We start from the raw sequence: 17882 nt of genomic DNA, 5'->3' as shown, positions 1-17882 counted from the left end.
GCTTCTTTTCAATTGGCAACCCGCCAGCACAATTGATCTTCAGCAATTTGGGTTCAAATTGGGGAGGGAGAAGTGGGTCCTCCCCTTCCAGCATTCCCAGTTGCTTCCTGTGATTTTCATGACCTCCGAGATTACCAGCTCAGCCCTGTGTTATGTTCCCTGCACACACACCCAGCTCCATTATCACATCCACTCAACAAATAGATGCTTTTTTGGTCAGCCCTTGCTTTGTGTCAGTCCCCCATCTCCTTCCATGTTTTCTCCCTTACTTGTATCATTCTGTCCCACAGTGACTGTAGGTGCTCTTCACATTCCTGAAGCTACCATTTTGAAGGAAACAACAGCAGCAAAGAGTAGACTACCTTATTTTCAGTGACTAGTTGTGATGAAAATCCTACCAATATTCTCCCTCCTACCCACCCTTGCCCTGCTGTTGTTGTCCTTTGAATAGAAAAAAAAAAACCAGACTTTAACCCAACTGACCTGGTTTTAAATCCTTACTTAAACATGGACCCCATAAACACCACTCCCCATCTATAAAATGGGAATAGTAATAATAAGCTACCTTTCAGGAGCGCAGTCAAGAAAGATTATGTTTGCTGTGAGCCTTAGGTAGGATGTAAACCTAAGTGAATAATGAGTCAAATATAAATAAGCTGGGGGGTGTTTTCCATTCATTCATTTTCGGACCATTTCTTGTTTTAAAGCTGCCTGTGCAAACTCTCGAAGTTCAAAATGTGGTTTGACAATTCTGGGCAATAGTAGTTTCATGAGAAATTGCCACCAATGCAATTAGTGCTTCCACCACCGCTCCTCAATTTCTCTTAAAGTGCTCTCAAATCCCCAAACTATTTCAGGACTCAGGTGAAGCTAAAGACAGGTTTGTTGGGGGACCAGCTTCAGAATACGAAACTATGCATTTAGAGCTCGATGGAAAATGTTTATGTCCCTATAGAACCCAACCTAGAATTTCAGTCTCTCTGCTGAAAAAACACAAATTATGTACTTTAAATAGGATCATTTATAATTTTTAATATCGTGAAAGTTGGCTATAATTGGATAAGGAAGCCAATGCAAGGGGGAGTCGGTACAGGGTACAGGGATGAGGAACATGGAGAGGATGTGGATAGGATTTCTTCTCTTGTCTGTTGAAAGTCTCTGGACTTGCCCCCATTAGGCTTTGAGAGTTTGTCCTTCTGTACTTTTTTCCCCACAAAGAGGCTTAGGAACTTGTATTTTTTTTTACAAAAAGGAGGCTGAAAGGAGGTCAATTTCAGATTTCTGAAAAGTGGTCCTACCAATAGATTTGTTACAAATTAATCAGTTTAATAGGTTCTCATAGTCATTTATACATATTAGGATTCCCCTTTTTAAAAAAAAACCAACAACCTTTAAAACCGCATTTCAGTCATCTGCATAGACAGAAAAGCTAGTTAGGGCAGGGCAGTTAGCTATTAACATTGGAAGGCATCATTACAATTTAGAATTTACAGTTTAAACACTGGACTGCTGTCACTGATCAATCTGATTTCAGTACTGCTGGAAAACCTACCAATAGTTCTTATGAGACCTCTTGCATTTGCAGTCCTCCATCCTAAATTAGGTGAGAGCCAATCTTAGTTTTGCCCATCTCACTGTGGAAAGGTATGGGAGAACATTGCCCCTCTGGAGAGGAATCAGCAGCAACGTGTGTTGAGTGTTTTATAACTGCTGGTCTAGCATCTGTCAGAAGCTGATCTTAGCAGCAGGCAGCCTCTCGAACAGGGACAAGGTTGTGCCTGTCACAGCAGGGGAACAGGAGGAGGCAGCAAATGAAAGCTGACGAGGTATTTACTTCCACCGAGGGAGAGAACACGACAGATGTTTGAGGTGTTACACAGCAGGGAGAATCGGCAAGAAGCAGGCAAGGAGCAACTACAGAGAGCTCAAGGGAGCAGCGACTTGTCGGCTTGCCACTTGTCATTAGGTCCAAATCCTGACAATTATCTTTCTGGTCCACAGCTTTTGAGACATAAAATAGGTTTTGGTATAGGTATGATATTTTATTGGGAAGACTTCATTTGGCATAACAGCATGCAGACCTTTGAATTGCACAGAATTCTTCATCAAGCAGAATTAAGGTTATCACTTAGTTGAAGAAATTGTAGTCTATCAACCAACTGAGTTTTAATCAGTCAGTTTGGCATATGATGACTGAAACAATAGCTTTGAAGAAAGGAAGTGTACTTCCTTTAGGTTTTGGTGGTGCATGTATATGTTACAGCAGGCACTGGCAAATGGCTTTTCTCAGATGGTGTTGGTTGTGCCAGTGGCGTAGCGTGGGTTGTCAGCACCCGGGGCAAGGCAAGTAATTTGCGCCCCCTAACCCGTGGATTTGCGCCCCCTAACCCATGGATTTGCCCTAACCCCAGATGTTGCGCCCGGTGCGGCCCGCCCCCCCTGCACCCCCCACGCTACGCCACTGGGTTGTGCACCATTTCAAATTATTATTATTTTAAGAAAAGAGTTGTCTTACTAACTGGCGGTGTCTTTTTAGTCAACTGAAAAGGTTTTTAATTACTTAACCAGTTACTCAATTTGCGGTTTCAGTCTTGGGCAGTCAGTGTCACGAAAAGGAAGCAAAGGGACCACAGGTGCACAACAGAGCTCTTCTTGTCTTACAAGTCACATGGCTCATATAAATTGATGCAACAGTCAGTTTCCAGCAAAGGGCAGAGTCTCCCAGCTTTCCTGACTAGCAAAACAAGCCTAAGGGCTGATCCACACTTACTTTTTGCCCTGTGCATTCTTGGGCATGGATCTGCACTTTCCCTGTCTAAGAGCTTTTTATTTTCCCCCTACCACTTTCCTCAGGAAAACCTGCTCCTTAATGCTGAATCAGAACAAACAGCAATTCAGGTTTTCCACAGGATTGTTTTCAGTGGTAAAGAGTGGGTTTTCGCAGGGAAAGTGCTGGGACCAAAAAAAAAGCACTCAGACATGGAGATTTAAAGCACAGACCTGTGCCTAGAAACGTGACACAAAAGGAAGTCTGGATGAACTCTGAGTTTCACCTGGTCCCCCAACACTTATTGGTGAAAATACCAGGACTGTCACCAAGATTAAAGGAAACTCTGATGATGAACTATATGAGTTTTAGCCAATTGATAAATTTAGATTTGCACAAATTTGAATATAGGTAAAGCAGTACCTCTGAAGGGGATTTTTTTATATACATCAGGTACGTTTGTATCACAGCAGGTATTTTAGAAGAGAGATTTTCACATGCATACTATGTGAATATGTGCAATAAAAGTGGAAATGCCTCTTTCAAGTGTGTTTGCAATATGCAGTTGTTAAGGATGCCTGCATTAAAACTAATACCTTTTTGGGGGGATGGGATCTGCTGTCTGATTAATCAAAGCACCTTTTTAAACCAAGCAGAGATTTTTATTAAATGATTAATGCAATTGTTTATTGATTAAACATTGTAGTGCTTAGGAAGAAATTCATTGCTAATGTGACTGATCTGCCTACAGTTCCCTCCATTTATTTGAAATGGGGAGCAGGGCATATTTTGAATCCATCCCTGATATCCTTGCAATTCAATGCATATCTACCTAGAAGCAAGTCTCACTTAGTTCAATGGATGCTGGTTAGTGTTGTCCATTTTTCAGCCAAACCTGCATAGGTGCCCCTTTAACTGCTGTTTGTTCTGCAACCATTAGCAATTGATCATGCATAGCTGTTTGCCAAAAAAGCTTCACCTGCTGTTTTCTGTTAATGGGCCAGAGGGGTCCTTCTACACCCACCTCACCTCCGCTGATACTCAATTCTAGCTACTAATGTAAGATTACTGAGGAATAGGGTCATGAAAGACTGAGAGAAAGCTATTCCTGAAGTTCAGGAGTAGCCTACTCAAAAATACTTCCAAGGAGTCTTGTGACATCTTAAAGACTAACAAATGTCACTGAGCTCGAATCCATGAAAGCTTATGCCATAATAAATTTGTTGGAATTTAAGGGACTACAAGACTGTTAAATTGTTTTTGCTGCAAGAGATAATATAGCTACCCCTCTGGAATTTATAACAAAATACTTTGGCACTTCAAACACAATCCATCAGTAAAGGTTATGTTTACTGTACTCACAATTACAATGCAAGAACCCAAGTGCGCTGTTCAGCTAAATGTATTTTGTGTTTAACAAGGTAGCAAATTGTAATTCCCAACCTCTATTTAGTCTTTTGTCCTCTCATAGTCGGTGTTAGGCTTCAATCAGCTAAACAAACAAACGTACCCCAAAACTTTGTTCTTCTGATTTTTTTCAGGTCTTAATTAGAGCCTCAGGCTTTACTCAGTTAATCAACTAAATGTTTGGTTGATTAATGTGGAGACTAGTATTAATTGGTGGAGCTGACAGTGAAGTGCACAATCATATTTTGATCCCGATTGGCTAATGTAATAGTGAGTAAAAAAGAAAACATTCCTTTTGTTCTACCAAAATGTGTAACAGAGGGAGTTTTAGCAGAATTAGCTGCTTGTATTCTTGCAAGGGAAACTGTCCCTGGCGGAATTTTTTTTTTTAATATCTGCCATCTGATTAAAATAAATCTTTGTTATTATTCATAGGAGTTTTAGTTCATTAATCCATCAATCAAATATTTACATGTAGGAAAACCAACAGAGGCATACTTGTCACAGAAGGTATCACCTTGGAAAAGGCATTTTCTCTTTCTCATAAAGGAGGGAATGCAAATGCTAAAATGGTGCTTACTTTTGGCAGTCTCTCTCTAGATTTACATTAAAGCTAATTTCTAAAAAAATAAAATCTGATGCTTAATAGAACAGTGCTTTTGACCAACAAATATTTGCACCTGATTACCATAGGTGGAGTTCAGGGTGTCATAGTGGACAATTTTTGCTTTAATTGGGTAAAGGTTTACCTAGCCTTGTGTGTGCACTAAAGAAAATATCTACCTCTGTTCACTGTATTTGACCCCATTTTCCTTTCTTGGTCCTCCAAGCAAACATGGAGAAGCAGACAAAGTTGTCCCCTCCCCACACTTGGCACACTTAAGCCAGTCTCAGTGGTCCCAGATATGCCAGAGTGCATTCTGGGATATCACCTAGGAGCACATGTGTGGGCGGAAATGTCCTTGGCAAAGAGCCACAGCAATCTTACCACCAGATTAAAAAGATGTCTGGACAAGCATGAATAAAGCGATGGTGTTATTGAAATACCACTTGGTAATTTATCACATCACAGCCTCAGGATAAACACGATGCATGAAAAGCAGACTTAAGGCCGCAATCCATTAACCAGGCACTGTGGAGAGAGATCACCTGTTCACTTATATGAGGCTCCTTTTTGGAGTTAAATGGGTTTTGGATTGCTGGATAAGAGAGAGAAGCAAAGGGCCAGAGGGGAGAAAGCCTATTGTTCATAAGCAATTGCTAATTAATCCCAGTGTATGTAAATTAAAAAAGGAAGGGAAACCATTGCTCTGATGTTCTTGCTTACTAGCTGAAGTATAAAGAGTGCTATGGCACCCTAGAGCCTAACAGCACAATCCTAACCACATCCACTCAGAATTAAGTCCTGTTGAGGACTTGGACTTACTTCCAAGAAAGTGGAGTTAGAATTGGAGCACAACTAGTTTACTGTGGCGATAGCCTTTTTCATCAGCAGGCTGGTAGTTTTCCGATGTCTTGCCCTGAAGTAGCCCTTTCCATGTCACCTGTTTCCCCCTAGAAGTTCCTGTGCATTGGCCACAGAACCTCTCTGTGTCGCAGATGGTTCTGGGTGATATCCAAGAACTCCGTATGCTCCAACTGCTTCTGTTTATGACGGACAGCCCCTATTTTGGGTTAACTGGCCTTGGTAAATCAGTGCCCCTATTTTTGCCTTGTGTGCAGTGCACAACCTACCACTGCAGGTGCTGAGGTATACTTTGGGTTGTGATCCATTACTAGACAGTTTTGTGTTTCAAATATATCTTTAATCAAAATAACAACCGCCTTGTGAAGGTCAAGCTATTGCAGACTAAAGAAATAAAGCATGCAATGGACAGAGTAGAGTCTTCATTAACATGCAGTGGAGGGCTCTTTTGAATGAGGAGTATGACAAGCATGTTCCTGTTTTCATCTGTGAAATGCTTGGCACCCAATCAGTTCAAACTGGACATCAGCTGGGGCTGTTAAGCCAATCTGTTGCCCCCATGCAAATGGAGAGTACCCTTCTAGAGTGCTTACAGCATCTTTCGTATGTTTGCAGTTAAGAGATTAGACCAGCTGTTCATCTGGGATTTTAATCTATAAACACGTTTTTAAAAATACTCAATGTACTGTTCATTTGCATACACTTATTAAGCCCTAAGTATGTGAATATTCACTGACGTATGCTTTTAAATCAAATATAATACTCAGGGCAAGACCACTGCTGATTTACTTATAGACATTAATAAATCTCAATGCGCGCAAATGATAACAAAATGTTGGAGGTGAGGTTTGAGTCAAGGCACACAGCTACAGAATCTGATTTCAGTACCAGGGCTCATTCCCGGAATACATTACAATAAAATAAATAGAATGTCTGGGCATGTGCAGAGCATCAGTTACACTGAATAGCTGCAAAGTGTTATGCCAGATTTAATATTGGGGAGCAGAATTTTTAGGGCAGATAGTAGGGGGTGATTTGTGCCCTCGTACCTCTTAGAGATTAAGTGATCTTTACATCCTAATCCAAATGTATGCAAATTAACATGGGAAATAGGCCACTGCTTTGTGCATCATTGTTAATCCAGATGTCTGCAAATGGAAATTTTCTTATTGCATAGCACCAAGGCTGAGCATGCGCGTGCGCGCACACACAATAAAATAAAATTAAAACTTGATATGGAGAGGGAGAGAGATAAGCCGAGGACTGCTGGGTTAAACATTATGCTAAGTAAACGAGGGAGTGGGTCTTCTGTTCAGCATAGTAATCATGTTTCCAATGGGGTGGTGTAGTCCATCCTGTGCCTTGCACTAGTCGCCTATCATATTCCCTGTAGCTCAGAATATAATGGGAGGGTAGGGGGAGAGAGAGAGCTGTGTTCCCAGCTGGTGGAAAATTTAGGACATTGGTAGCCTGGCCAGCATGAGGAGACTGCTGAATACCATCTGCACCACAGAAAAATTCTTAGGCAAGACAGGATGGGGCTGATGGGAGTGAGTCACAGAATCATAGGGTTTTATTTTGTTTTAAGCTCATGTGCTGCTGTTTCCTCAGTGCTGCACACCATTATTTTCTGGGTCAGTGCAGCGGTGGAGCATATGCCCGTGCTGCCCAGGGCGGGCGAGCTCCCGAGGGGTGTGTGGCGTGGAGGGTGCCCTCCCAGGTGCGGGATAGCCACTCGGGTGCCCGGAGCGAGCCACCCATGGCGGCCATTCAGCACGCTGCCCGCCCGTGACTCCCAAGCCTCCCCCAAGCTGTCAAAATGAAGGGGAATAGGGGGAATGGCACCAGCAAAGCGGCACAGCTCCCCCCCTTACCCCGACGGCTCGGGGTAGGCTTGGGAGTTGTGGACAGCAAGCCGAATGTTACCCCCCTCAGTGAGGGCACCCAGGGTGGTCTGCCTCCCCATGGTCTTGATGTGTCACAAGGGAGGCCTGTTTGATTCCTGACCAATGCTTTGGCCATTTTAGGGAAGGTGCTACAGCTAAGCGGTAGAGCTCACAGTTTGCACACATAGCCCCAGGTTCAGTTGCTAGGATCTCCTATTAAAAGCACAGCTTTTCTCTTCTTATTTAACCATTATTTCTAGATTGCCTCCAAACAAAAACATCTACAAGATGCTGTATGTTACTGGCTTTCATTATATTCCACCTTTCCTCTAAGGTGGTCAAGGCAGCAGTCAAGCCACCCTCATTTTCTTCATCACCACCATCATCATCATCACAAAGTAGGGCTGTGCTGACTAATGTTCACTGGCCCAAGGTGAACTCATTCTTGAACTGGGATTTGAGGCTTCCCCCATGCCATGTCCCAACAATAGTACCTTACTGAGGACATTGCTAAATAATTTTGCAGCTCGTTCAGATAGATTGGGAATCAAGCAAGCCAGCAAGCAGCAGTGAAAAGGACGTGACAGATAGGATAAGCGTAGCAGGAGATCACCTGCCTGTTTTAACAAGAAATTAATTACGAGCCAAGTAATAATAAATAAAATATGCAAGCAGCCTTGTTAGTTAATAATAATAATAATAATAATAATAATGCCACATTTATTAAACAACAGCACTATCCAGTCATAATTAAGTAATAATAAAGCAATGAAAATTATAGCTGTAGTTTAAAAACAGCTTAGAATGATTGAGGCAGAAGCCTGCTCTGTCATTAAACATGACATACTAATGGCCCTCCACTTCCTCTCTGAAGCCTGCACAGAGAATTATTCCCCACCACTTTTATCCTCATAAACCACACAGTCAGGTTAGGCACAGAGATAGTGCCGCCTAGTGAATTCTGTGGTTAAGTGGGGATTTGAACCCAGGTCTTTCTCATCTACGGCAAGCGTCCTAACCATGACATCATGCAGATTTACCTTTTAGTGGTAGTGCATTAGAAGCTAAAAGCTAAAAAAGCAGGACTCCTGAGGGAGGGAAACCCAATCTATCAGGACAGGTGAGTCTGGGCACCAGGAGTCCTGAGCTCAGGTTGGGAGATGGGCAATAGAGGGGTGAGGGGTGGGAGAGGGGTGTTTCACAGCTGTGCCTTCCTCTACTTCATCACATGCCCATCTTCAGTGCCTCCTCCTCACACATCCTCTGTCTGTTTCTCCTATCCCCTTTTCATTTCCATCCATTGCTCCTACCCCCTATCCTTCCCCCTCTACCCCACTGCCCACCAAACCCGGGCCCCATAGGCGCCCGCCGCCTGCCGCAGCCAGCATCAGACTCCTCTGCCACCTCCTGGTACCTGCATGACTACAATGCCAACGCGGCCCCCTGGAAGCATGAGTAGGATGCCTGGAATGCAGGGAATTGGTGAGTAGGCTCCCCACATCACCCCACTCCCCACCCCATTACTCACTCTTGCAATTTAGTCCTCCTTGTCGCTTGCCTTCCCTGCAAAACTCGCCACCATTGACCACTTTGCAGCTCCCCTCCTCCAGCACCTAGAGTTACCAGCTGCATTTCTGGTAGGGCTCAGGTGAAGAATAAACCGGCTGAAGTGAGGAACCAAAATGTTCCACCCATAGTTGCATGGAGAGGAAAGCAAAAATGAAAAAATGCCAAGAAAGAAATGGAAACAGCCATTTTGGGGCTCATTGGAGAATGCAGGAGAATGAGGTCATACTAGAACCTGCTGGATCACTACTAACCTACGTAGCATTTAGCTGGATCCTCAGAATTTCCCTGGAGGAAGAGGACTGGGCTTTATTGGTTCTCCTTGGTGTGGTGAGCATAGTAATGTCAAAATAAGGCCCCTAAAAGCATGCATAAATAAAGAAATTAAATAAATTTGCACATTTATATAGGTTGCAGGTTTCAATCCACCCCCCAGTTAGTGTTGCTGCATTGAAGTTATCTTGGCACAGAATGCTGCTCTCCATTTTTACTGCAGACTACACATAACGCTGAGTCTCTGAGGCAATTCCACCAATGCTACCTGTAGGGTTTAAGGGAAGCCCTGTTAGATCTTCCCAAATATGGTTTTCCTTCTCCTTCTTTTTCTTTCAACTCTTCTTTCTGAAGGAGTTCTAGGTGGTTATTCAACACCATCAAAAACGGATCAGAATTCTAACAGTTTCTAAGCTGCTGATCCTCTTTTGTCTGTCCTGATCCTGAATCAACAGCCAATTTCACTGAACGATTTCCAAACTCCAGTATTAGGAGAGAAACTTCTCACATGGCCTGACTTTGGTACCTGGCATAGGGCGGAGGCAACTGGCTGGTTCTGCCCCCAGCACCCTGCTTCACTTTGGCTCCTGGCAGTGGCACTAGCCTCGTATACCATGCTCACTTGCTGACTGGCATACCTGACGGCAGGAATCCTGCTGGGGAAGTGAGTGAGGGCATACGAGGGGGACGCCCCTTTAGCTCTTGTTGCCTTATAAGTGCACATGCTGGTGAACACCATGGAGAGGAGGGGGGCCACCCACCAGCCTCTTGCTTGCAGGGGTGTTACACTCTTGGGCAGGCATAGGCAAACTCCGGCCCTCCAGATGTTTGTGACTACAATTCCCATAATCCCTGACCACTGGTCCTGTTAGCTAGGGATGATGGGAATTGTAGTCCCAAACATCTGGAGGGCCGGAGTTTGCCTGTGCCTGCTCCGGTTGGTGACATAACAAGCCACTGTCATCAGGCAAACCTGTTCACATGCAGGCACAAATCACAGAATCATAGAACTGTAGAGTTGGAAGGGACCCTGAGAGTCATCTAGTCCAGCCCCCAGCAATGCAGGACTCTCAAGTGAGGGTAGGCACTAGAGGGCATTAAGAAGAGCCTGCTCAGGCAACCCCTAAAACCTGGATCCAGCCCCACTTCTCTTGAACCACTTTCTCCACCTCATGCATCAATTTATAAACCTGTATTACTTCAAATTTCCATGGACGAAGTGAGGGCTCTGCCTGTGTGATTTGTGCAAAGCTGTTTAGCCCTGCCTTTCTCAAAATCCAAAATGACATGGTGATTGGAATGAACTGAAACCTGTCCTTGAACAGACACTGCACACAGTTCCCCAGAGGCCCTGCATATGTGTGAAATGCATTTAGCATACAGTTGCACAAAAAACACCCCCTTCACTGAGCTGTGAGAAATTCTGGAGGCAGCACCAGTGGACTTAATTTCCTTTGGATAGGAAAGCACTGGTAGAGATTCACTAAGAGTGCCTTGGTAATATTTGTTTGACAAATATACCAGCAGAATATAAGTGGAAGCGAGCAGGCACTGCTACAGGGAGAGAGCATCTTGGGCAACCCCCAGGCTCCATCACTCATTTCAATGAACTCCACATAGAAACCATTTGCTCTGAGCCTTCTGGACTGCTACTTTGTGGTCGCTCGCTCTTTTTACACACACACACACCAGTCCCACTGTTCACCAGAAAAAGCATTACTTTCTTCAAGTTCTGATAGGTATCTCAGAGCGCTTCCAAACTGTCACCATTTTGGGGTAGGATTCAGTCACATACTGGCTAATTCAGGCTGTGCAATTATAGTTGCTTGGGAAGTCTTGCACAACAAACCTGCTGCCCCACCCCGCCCACCCCCAAAAACGGAAAGTGACAGAAAATTACACTGGAAACTTAGGGATAACACTTGCTTGACACAGCACTATCTATTCTCCCCACAAACAAATCAGGGGGAAAGTGCTGATAGAGTCTAATCTCTCAACAAACAAATCAGAATAAATGCTCATTAAACAGGTAGTGTAGAAGTGACCTTGTTCAAAGGACCAGAGAGATTCCTCTCCTATCTAGTGGCCTTCTCCTGACTAGTAGCGTCTGTTGATCAGCCAGCCATTGACCAGTCATCCTAGACTATTAATGAGAAGTACATTACAATGAAATGCTGATAGGTTGGCAGACCCTGTCATAGTATTGTAGAGTTGGAAGGGACTCCAAGAGTCATCTAGACCCCTAGATCCTTTTCACATGTACTACTGGCAAGCCAGGTCTATTATTTTTAAAATCACAAATCAAGCTTAACAAAGTAAAAAAACAAAAAATGAAGAGCCCCTACCCCAAGGAGCTTACAATCTCAATTTTGACAGTGAGAAGGACAAAGGGGAGAGGCAAGGCAAGAAAATATGAATGCGAGTATATGCAGTTATGTGTTCTTAGTCCCACCACTCAATGGGAACATTCTGTATAAGTGTGTACCGGACTGCAGCTTAAGTTTCAGGTAGGGATGAGGTCCCTAAATCAGGCCCATCATGAAACAGCTCTGAATTCTGTTTGCTTTGAGGGGGGAGCTCTATATTTCTACCCTTTTCCCCACCTTTCATAACTCTAGGCACTCAGATGTCTTTATAACCCACCCACCCCGGTATCCCATGTGCTTGTGGCTTATTTCATATTATCTGTTTTCATTTTCAGGGCAAATATTGCGCCTGTCCACAGAAGGGAACACGACTGGGGGGCCCCATAGCTCTGGATTTGAGGATGCCCATAGAGACACAACAGGGTGGGGATGAGTGCAGGAGCTGTACTCCACAGCACACACTCACAAAGTAAAGAATCATGCTCAGAAGATTAAACTGAGAAATGGGTGTTGCTGGAGGAGTCAGCAGGGATGGTGAGGAAGAGGGATGGGGGGAGTAAAGTGCACTTGGGAGTGTGGGCTTGATTTGGTGTAAGACTAGAAGCATAAAAGGAAATAGGGATAGGTTAGCACAAAGGATAAGTATATTTGAAACTGCACAAGGACCTATTAAGATGCTGGGCTCCCCTCGTGTTCTCCCCAAAGATGGGCTGCACCAATATTTGATTCCAATTAATGCCCCATTTCATACGTCTTGTAGGGTCCACCCTGTATTCTCGTAACGCCCCGACCGCGTGAGCCAGGTACGTAACTCGCTCCACACACCTTAGCCTGCTTGTTTTTTGCACCCAGGGGGAATATTTTCCATTTTCCACAGGGAGCCGTTTGGATGAGGCTGGCACCTCTTGCAGCCTCACCCCAGCGTCCAATGCATGGGGGTGGGGTGGGAAAGTGGAGGAGAGCATCAGAAAGAATGCCTTCTTACACCAGACTTGTGAAAAAGACCATTCTAGGGTCTCCATACATCCGGAATTCCTGGACATATCGAGAATACTGCAGTTGGAAGCAGTGTCCGGGCATAATCTGCTAAAAAAACCCCAAAAAAGTCCAGGAAAATCCAGACGTATGGCAACCGCTGTCAGTGCAATGTTGGTTTTTTTGTGATTTTCCTTAAAAAATAGCTCAAAAACATCCTTTCTTTTGTGAATTTGCCAAAAGAAAATTATTCAAAAATAAAAATAAATAAATAAATAAAGCACAACAACTTTTCTGTCCGGATTTTCACTGTTTGAAATATGGCAACCCTAGTTATTTGCCTGTCTAATCTAGTTTTGCTATCCATTTGTGGTGTTAAAGAAACAAAGGCATCAATTTAGGTGAAGGTTGTATGCATGGTTGCTTGGATGCAGTTCTTAACTCACCCCAGATGACAAGGTGAATGACTAATTCTGCCTGCCCTTAGGGTTTCCTAGGATTAGCTACACACTCCCCCATCCCCAGCACCTTGGCCCTTCCTAAACTGCTGTCCAACGGGTCTGGTGCCAGAAAGCCACTACTGCAAATCCTGTGGGTGCACTCCTCTCCCCATCTGTAGACAATCTCCACTATCCTGTTTCCTGGTGCAGATTGCCATGCATATGGAATTGAGACCTATGTGCAAAATCCTATTTAAAAGTGTGAAGGAGATAAAGGTGCACCTTTGTTGTGGTTGTAAAATCAAATTTTGTGTGTGTGTGTGTGTGTGTGCGTGTAAGTGCAGAAGAGGTAAGTGTGAAACTGGGCACCTGGTGAACATGTTCAAAAAGTGCTGCATGCCAGGGAAGCTCTGCTCTCCATCTGCACATGCAAAACCTGGATAAGCAAATGAAAGGAAATGTGACAAACACAATCAAAGTGTTTGCACATCTGCATTTGTACCTGTTTGCAGGTGAAGCTTTTTCTGCTCTTGCAAAATGGGCTAAATGTGCAACTTGCTGCTGGGTTGCACATGGTTATGAAGACTTGCATGTGCAAATAGAAGAGATAAGCTCCGTGTCTCTGAAGTTTTGTTTCACAGAAGTGACTTCTACGTAGGAAACATCTGTGAAGCAATCCTCAGAATGTGCAAATTTGACTCTCGTGCAAGTGCTGCCTGTGCCATTGAAAAGTGCACCTGGCAGCATGAGGAATGTGCACTTTTGCACGTGCCGTTTTTCTCCCCCTCCTCATTCCCGTTGTGTGCATCAGTAAGTGTGCATCAGTTCCTTGCAAAATTAACCCCCTTTCTCATGCACACAAAGGAAGTGAACATTGCTCTTTGCCGCTTGCACAACCTGTCCTGCTTAGCATTTTCAGCGCGGTGTGATCAGGTCTCCGTGTCTTTCTCTGTCTCCAGCTCTGATTACCGCCTGAGACTGGCTGGGCATGTGAACTCCAGCGCCCCCCCGGAGGCAGGTCAGCCCTGCTCAATGCTTTCAATCCAATCTCAGCGTGTTGTCGCTTCTGCTCCTGGGGTGGGCTGCCTGGCAGATGGGAATCCTCAGGGCATCACACTCTGTGCAATAAGGTCCTTTTTCTCCACCCTGATCAGAGCTGAGTTGGGAGCATTTGTTCATGCAGGGATCCTTTGTGTAGTGGTGTTGAGATGCAGCTGTCTCCATGGTGGAGCAGCTCTTCCACATGCAGGTAAGCCTCACTGTAAGGCTTCCATGGGCAGAGAAATTGGGCCTTGCTTTGCAGTAGGCTTAGTGTGATACCCTGAAGGGAAGGCTGGCATCTCTGTATTGCATACTTTAAACATCCAGTAACATGCTAGTCTGGTAAACAGAGCATGCTGTATAGACACTGCTTATCTGCATGCATAACATAACACATTACATGGCATGTAGTATGCCACAGGCGTACGTGGTGGCATGTTTTCCATGTGCATGTTATGCAGCATAGTTTCTAAGACATCCTACTCCAACATACAGTGTGCTGCAGAAATGCACAGCACATATATTGACATGCCACAGACACACAGGGTCACAGATAGTGTGCTGTAAACGTGGTACATGAAGTTTCACCGTATTCATAAATATGCATACACACCGTTTATAAACGTGCTACGTACTGGTCCAGCACAGCACATGCTTGCATTTGTGGTTCATGTGTTAACACACTAGCAACACATACTACGTGCATTCTGATAAGCAGGTCCACACACCCTACAGCAGGCTTCCACAACCCAGTGCATTCTAGATGCTGTTGGACTACATTTCCCATCATGCTTCACCACTGGGCATGCTGGCTGAGGCTATTGGGAGGTGTAGGCCAGCAGCATCTGGAAGGCACCAGATTGGGGAAGGCTGCACTGTGATACATGCTTGGCCACGGGCAGAATATGCAACCCCCGTTGATGTCATTTTTGCATACTGCTCCATCAGACATTCTGATTAAATGCATACTATTAATATCCGTACACATATCTGCTCTAGTTCACAGTCTGATTCTTACCCAGTACCATGTTGTTCCAACACATACATTTTATACATAGTTCATGCTACCAACATAACGCAGTCTGTTGTGACCTCCAAACCCATGCATACATATGTGATTACATGTTATTCAGTTCCGAGGTGTCCTTTATTATGTACTCCGATGGCAGATCAGTGACATGTAAGTATCTATTTATATCTTTATTTGTTTTTGTGTATATAAGCTTTTCTTAGAGAGGCTCCAACTGTGTGTTGTCTGCACTGTAAACTGCAGTCCCTTCCCCTTGGAAGCTGCTGTGACTGAACACACCACATGTAGTGATCACCTTCTGCCCCTATGTGCCACGTAGGATGCCACAAGGGCACTTATCTGTCCCCTTTCCACACATAATATGCTAAGCAACTATGTTACAGTTCAAAACAGGCTCAATTCCCATGCATCTCGTCCCCCTGGCCTGTTTTAAGAGGAATGCGAGCACGGTGTACATGTTTTTGCTTGTGTTGCATGCGTAGCTTTGTGGGGAACCTATCTGTGAGCATGTAATGGGGGGCAGTGAGGATTTATGCTTCCTAGGGAAACAGAGGAGAGATGTAGGAAAGGATATAGGGTGGAGCAGCAGGAAGCCAGGCTAGGATTCTCCAGAGAATGAAAAGCATATAGTCAGTTCCCCACAGTACAAGATCAGCTTATATGAAAGACTATTTGCTACTTTTTTTTCTAATTATGTTTACAAAAAACCCACCACAATCTTCAAATGGCAATCATGTAAGCCAAGCCAGTATTATTATTGGCAATGCTAATTTCGGGAGGGTTTTTTTTGGGGGGGGGGAGCAGTCCCTTGGGCAAGACATTCTCAGTGCTCCCATCAGCCAAACAGGCCCACTTTGTTCTGCTTGCCACTGTTCCCACTGCCCATTTCCTGGCCTCTCCCTCTGTGCCCAATTCACAGCACTTTCCAGAGGGAAAGGGCAAAACATGCAGAGGTTACTGCAGAGGCATGTAGAGGTTCTCCTCACCCATATAAGGTAGCTGAACAGGCTGCATCAACAGCAGAGAGGAGCAGCAGTCAGGCTAGGAGGCTCTGAGGATCAACAGTGGCAACCCTTGACAGCAGCCCTAATTATTACGGCTGCAACATTTAATTGATTAATCAGGTAGGTTAACCAACTAAAGACAAGTATGGCTTTTTCGTCAAAATTATGATTTGGGTTGAACACAAATTCATTCAGATTTAATAAGACTTATTTAACTGAATAGTATCATAGAATCACAGAGTTGGAAGGGTTATCTAGTCTAACCCACTGCAGTGCAGGATTTTGCTCAATGTCAGGCTCAAATCCATGACTCTGAGATTAAGAGTCTCATGGTCTACTGACTGAGCTTTCCCAGCTGAGCTGTAGTCCTAATTATTATTATTATTATTATCATCCCTGTATTATAGGATGAGAAGAAACAATGGCTTGCCAAGGCAGCTTCTTAACGGCCAAAATAGCCGTGATACTTAATGTGTCTTTTTGGGTTTCAAAAATGCAAAACAGCCGCTACTGGGGGCAGGGGCGAATAATTATCAATATCATTACCAAGCAGGGAGGGAAAGTTTAACCTTTTCCTCCTTTGCTGTAGTCTTGACAAAAACTGTTCCTTTGAAGCTGCTCTTTGCAGGAAGAAGAAACTGGGGCAAATGGGAGATTTCTTCACAGTGCGGTACAGTACCAGTTTCAGAGGCAGGATTCCCCCTCCCTCCACAGCTGCTGTGGTTCTAAACATGATCAGCTCCCTCCGGCTGATGCTAAGAGTCTTGTTTTGTTTTTTAAGGCTGAATGTTAAATGCAAAGAGGCATCCATTTAAGGTCACGTCTAGTTTGGCCCTCAGCAAGTTCAGTTTCAGCTAACAGCTCATGCTCTTCAAGACTGAGGCCACAGAGCTTCCAGTTAAGGAATGCTTTGGCTTAGAACTATGATTGTGGAATAATGTTTCCAAGTTCAACATGGAAGATTGAGCCTGAGACTGGTTGTAGAAGGTAACATTGATTTGGGAGATGGTCAAGAATGGTGGTATGAGAAGCAGGCAGGCACAGGCTGACTGACAGGCCAAGGAACCCAAACCAGGGTTGGCAGCTTTGCACAGCTTTCTGGGACATTTTGTCCGCATGTGGCATCTGAAGCTTGCTGAGCTGATAGCTACAACCCTGCCCTCTAGCAATCTAGAGCAGCAGCACTGGGGAAGGGTTATAGTTCAGTGGTAGAGCACAAGCATTGTGTGCAGAACATCCCAGATTCAATTCCTTGAATTTCCAGGTGGCAAATCTGAGAAAGACGTCGGCCTGAGAAAGACGAGCTGCTGGCAATTAGAGTAAGACAGTGGCTATGTTTGAACATCAGCCAGCGGCTTCATAAACCTTCATAAATTTGGCTTAATGTCATTTAACAAGCTAGGATCTGATCAGCCAAAATTATCCTGGTTTGTTAATCAGCATCAAGACAGAGTTCTTGCTTCAGACCTAACAGGGAACTTTTGGTAAAAGCAAAATCTTTGCCAAATCCCAGGGCATGAAGGAAAGGTCGAAGGAGAAACACCAGGCCACAGTGTGCAGCCACAGCTTCATTGAATGTATGAAGCCATCAACAAATCTCCAGATGTGGCCAGTGCTGAGCTAAGAGGACCAAGAATCTAGTATATCAGGCATATGAAGTGT

At 44.3% G+C, this 17882-nt stretch overlaps 2 protein-coding genes across 8 annotated transcripts in view; one reads left to right on the top strand and one right to left on the bottom strand.

Moving 5' to 3' along the window:
* The window catches only part of LOC310746528 (integrin alpha-M-like), a 156713-nt gene that overhangs the window by 116386 nt on the left and 22445 nt on the right, over window positions 1-17882 (bottom strand). The gene's annotated exons all lie outside the window — the stretch shown is intronic.
* Window positions 1-17882, top strand: part of LOC310746485 (voltage-gated potassium channel KCNC1-like) — a 62968-nt gene that overhangs the window by 32344 nt on the left and 12742 nt on the right. The window contains exons 5-7 of one of the 7 annotated variants that reach the window (XR_014540730.1): window positions 8887-9007; window positions 12491-12533; window positions 14105-14163. Coding sequence is in view for 4 of the 7 variants with exons in the window: in XM_083580262.1 (XP_083436388.1) it covers window positions 8887-8984 (98 nt within the window). In the remaining 3 variants the exon portion in view is untranslated. Of the gene's footprint in view, window positions 1-8886; window positions 9008-12490; window positions 12534-14104; window positions 14164-15319; window positions 15339-17882 lie in introns of those variants that run through there. The other 6 variants (XR_014540732.1, XR_014540731.1, XM_083580265.1 and 3 more) reach the window with 6 other exon arrangements.

Source organism: Podarcis filfolensis (genome assembly GCF_964270895.1).
Source record: "Podarcis filfolensis genome assembly, chromosome: 13".
NCBI lineage: Eukaryota > Metazoa > Chordata > Lepidosauria > Squamata > Lacertidae > Podarcis > Podarcis filfolensis.
This window is presented reverse-complemented; position numbering and strand designations above follow the sequence as displayed.